Source organism: Pteropus vampyrus, unplaced genomic scaffold (assembly GCF_000151845.1).
Source record: "Pteropus vampyrus isolate Shadow unplaced genomic scaffold, Pvam_2.0 Scaffold179, whole genome shotgun sequence".
Lineage (NCBI taxonomy): Eukaryota > Metazoa > Chordata > Mammalia > Chiroptera > Pteropodidae > Pteropus > Pteropus vampyrus.
Genome location: NW_011888960.1, coordinates 910,286 through 914,521, shown reverse-complemented (window position 1 = coordinate 914,521; position 4,236 = coordinate 910,286). Strand labels below are relative to the sequence as shown.

The 4,236-nt window shown below is 51.5% G+C and overlaps 1 protein-coding gene across 1 annotated transcript in view; it reads right to left on the bottom strand.

The window, feature by feature from the left end:
- The window catches only part of FGF18 (fibroblast growth factor 18), a 37,564-nt gene continuing 33,328 nt past the window's right edge, over nucleotides 1–4,236 (bottom strand). The window contains exon 6 of the mRNA XM_023537143.1: nucleotides 1–676. Coding sequence (XP_023392911.1) covers nucleotides 410–676 — 267 coding nt within the window. The 3' untranslated portion in view covers nucleotides 1–409. The remainder of the gene's footprint in view (nucleotides 677–4,236) is intronic.

Here is a 4,236-nt window from a genome sequence, read left to right as displayed (position 1 = left end):
TTTTTTTTTTTTTCCTTTTTTTTCTTTTTTTCTTTTTTCTTTCTTTTTTCTTCTTTTCCTTTCAGAACCTTTGGGAAAAAGGACTTTGGTTTCTCAGAGTGTCGTTTTCCTCATTCAAGTCCTCCTCTGGGGACAAGTTTAAGGTTGTCTGTTCCTAGAGAGACAAGCACCTATGCGTTGACAACAGTCCCTCTGCGTGAGTCATTTGTCAAAGGGGGTTTCAAGTCAACAGTAAAATCCTTATCACTCCCCCTCCCCCGAGAGTTTTGGTTCAGTTTTTGTCTTCTTTTAAACACAATGTACAAAAATAGAGCCTCTTCCTTATTTTTCATGTAAAAATATTCCTCTGATGCAGTTCTCTGTGAGTGTGAGTGTGGGCCGGGGCCACCTCGGGGCCACGGGGGGCCGCCTAGCCTGGGTGCGTGGGGCGGATCCGCCGGGACCTCTTGGTCACTGTGGTGTACTTGAAGGGCTTCTGCAGCTCTGCCTGCCCCTTGGGATAGCGCTTCATGAAGTGCACGTCCTGCTGGTTCTCCCGAGTCTTGGGGCCCTTCCTTGGCCGCCCCTTCTTGGTGAAGCCCACGTACCAGCCGGAGTACTTGGCCGACATCAGGGCCGTGTAGTTGTTCTCCAGGACCTTCTCGATGAACACACACTCCTTACTGGTGCCATCAGGCTGCGGGTGGGGAGAAGAGAAGGAAGTGAGAAGGGGAAGGGCGGCTGCGAGGGCCACAGCTACGGGGGCAGGGCTGGGGGTGGGGGGAGGGGTACAGGCCGGTGGCCGAGGCTGGAGGCAGCGGAGTAGAAAGAACCTGATCCAGGCTGTGGCCTCAGCAATTTCACTTCCTGGATCTGCGGAGTGAACTTTTCCTATGGGCCCCTGTATCCTTTCTCATGCATCAACTAGGTAACAGACTCCTCTTATTCAGAGATCCATCCCCTCCCCACTCTCCACCCAGTAGCCAGGGGCTTCTACCTCACCTCCAGCAGAACAAGATGCCCACATCTAGCCAATCAAAACATTGTTTCCTGTGATTGACGCAGGGCTGGACACAGTGGCCTGAGCCATCCAATCAGTGTTCTCCGAGACGTACACGTGATGCTCGATCTAACCAATCAAAACACTGTTTCCTGTGATTGGTGCAGAGCTGGACACGTGGCCTGAGCCCTCCCATCAATGTTCTTCAAGACACTTGTATAAGCGCTGCCCCAAAACACAGGCTGACTAAAGCCTGGGGAACACGTAAGGCCCAGGTGAAGGCAGCCATGTAACCAGGAGAGAGACTGACAAAGCCTGCACGGAGAAAGCAAAGTCAAGAGCAAGAGAATAAGAGAAACCAAGTCCTGGTCATATCCTTTAGCTTCCGGACTGGCCCGCATCCGAAACTCCACTTATGTCACAGTTACGTGGGCCAGTAATATCTCATTTCCTTTAAACCAGTTGAGAGTGTGTTCCGTCACTTACAATAGAAAGGTGGCCCGACAGAGGTGCACAAAACTTGACATGAAGTCAACTCAACTGCCACTGTGATATAGTTAACAGTAAATTACATTTAATGTGGCACGTGGTACATTTTAATGTTTGGTGTCAAGACGGGTGGGGGCCTCCCAAAATAAGAGTTTGAGCATGGCCGAACTGCAAAGCCTGTGCCCTTGCGTTTGAGATCTGAGGCCCCCCAGCAGATGCGTGAACACTCCCTGGGACATTACACCAGGCAAGGAGCACTAGATTACGACTCAGAAGCTGAGTCAACTCTAACACTTCTGGTGTCACCTCAGGTTAGTTTATTCCACTCTCTAAAACTCAAATTCTTTGCCTTACCAAACAGGGACAATGACCCCTACGTCATAGGAATGTTTTGAGGAATGACGTTTATAAGCGAGCCTGGCACACAGTAGGAACTTGCTGAATTATTTCTGAAGACCAGGTAGTTCAGACGGTTTGGCTTCCTTCCTTGAATCTGATCTGGACAAAAGGCGGTGGCAGGCAGGCTTTGAATCTCCTCCCTGAGACAGCCGAATTGCTCCATGTGGAAGAGTGAGAAACACACAAAGTTGGAAGGCCTGAATTAGCAGCACTCGAGTTTCCAACTAACATCTCCAGATATAGGCCGGGCCCACTCCTGGTTCCGGACGGATGCCCCGCCAAGTTGGAAGCCCAGTGGTCTGGCTGTGCGTGGAGACTGAGGTGCGAGTTCCAGCCTTTTGTTTGAAGTGGAAAACGGGCTGGAGCTTCCAGGAACCTTCACCTTTGAGCGGAGGGCAAGCTTGGTCTCTGCAGACAAAGTGCTGAACTTTGCAGAAAGGGACAGGCAGGGTAAGAAAACATTCTCTGGAGGACGAGATCTTTTGAGGAGGCTGCAGAGCAGGCAGCGGGGAGGGTCTGGGAGACATACACGCAAGACAGTATGGGCGAGGTGAGCAGTAAGGGAAGCCAGAGCATATGTGCGAGGGTAGAGGGGAGTGGTCTCTGGGCTTTGGGCACCCATGGATAATTCTGGAAGCTGCCTATCCAACCTGAGTCCAGGTCCTTTGGCCAGTCTTAATAAAACAGTCAGGGAAAATGGAACAAAGGCCACACCATGCCGTTTCCCCTGGAATACCTGCCTGGAAAACTGCTTTCATGATTCAAGGCTCAGTTCAGTAACTGCCTCCTCCAGGAAGACTTTGCTGACTGCCATCTATCTCCCTGGGTATTCCCTCCTCTTCCTTCAAGATGCCATTCAAGCATCGAACTTTATTGGACTCACACATTCCATCTCCTGGACCCTCCTGGCACCCAGCCCTCCTTCCCTCTTGCCTGCCTCCTCATCAGCCCAAGAGTGGCAGGAGGTGGGGATTGCTTCTCAGTTGCTCTCAAGCTCAGCCCAGCCTTTGCCAAAGACACGGGTGCCCAGAGCTTTTGTGGTTGAATGGACACAGGTTCTCCTAAGAGAGAAATGGTAGGGATGACACAGGAAAGAGTTTTCCTCTAAAAGAAAACAGACTCTGCATCCTGGATCCCTGAGTAATGTCCCAGAGACAGTCACGAGCCCCTCTTGGGGATGTAGCAAGAAGGGGACAGAGCGAGCAGAGCGCTGGGGCTCTCTGCCTGGCGCACTTGGTCTCTCTACTCGTCCACTCACTCATTCATTCCGCATTTATTGCCAACCTTAGGCCAGACATTTCTACATCCATTATTTCATTTAATCCTCTTAACTCACTGAGGTAGACTCTACCTGGTAGGAAAAAAAAAGAGTTCAAAGAGGCAAAAAGTCACAGAGCTTGTAAGTGGCAGAACCTGGATTTGAACTTGCATTTGTCCCTGCAGCTCGCTTCTCCTCTGTCCAGTTCCCGACACACCCACAAGGAGAAAGGGTATGGCGGAGTGCGTGCTGCCAATCAAAACATCACACCTCCCCAGGCCGACACGGCCACATCGGCACGAAGCGAAGTCTTGGATGTTCAACAGCCAGCACAGTGCTGGGCACACGCGCTCATTCACGTCTGGGTTTACTTAAGAGAACTGGGGAACCGGGCTTGAGGCCCAAACTAGAATCCTGTTCCTTCTACTTGATGTGAAGCCTGAATCCTGATGACATCACTTGAAACTAGAACGACCCCTGGACATTTTTAGTTATACAGGCCAAAAATTTTCTGGTTTTGCTTAAGGCATTTTGAGTCGGGTTTTAGAGTCTTCGGTCAAAGATGTGGTGGTGGGCAAGGAAGCCCTCTGCCCCAAAAGATTCTGGGGCCCTCTGCTGCCCCAAAGAGGACTCACCAATGATCACACAGGAGGGAGTAGATGAGAAAAAAAACCAATCTGGGTTCAATCTCCAGAGATTGGGGAAAATGCCTAGTACATAGTGCTCCGCACTCAACAACTATTTATGGAATGAGAGGAAGCACTGCCTCCTGGGCCAGATGGATGTGGGGTCCAGTGGGGAGGCAAGAAGAGGGGCTGCCTGGGGAGGCAAGGGCTCAGGGCACAGCTCTGCCACATGGTTGGTCCAGTGCAGCAGAGAGAGTAGCGATGCCAAGGGCCTGCATAGGCTCTACCGGGGGCTCAGCGATGTGCCCAGCGGTGGCCATCTATATGCAAGGTTGGTCGAGACCACCCGAGAAAGCTGTCCTGTTGAGCCACTCCAAAGGATCTAGAGCCTACACCGCCGAGGCCAAGGGTCCCCACAGGTGAAGGGGTGACGTAGCGACCTGGCTTCCAAGGGGAAGGGAACTAACATTTAAGTGCCTCTATGT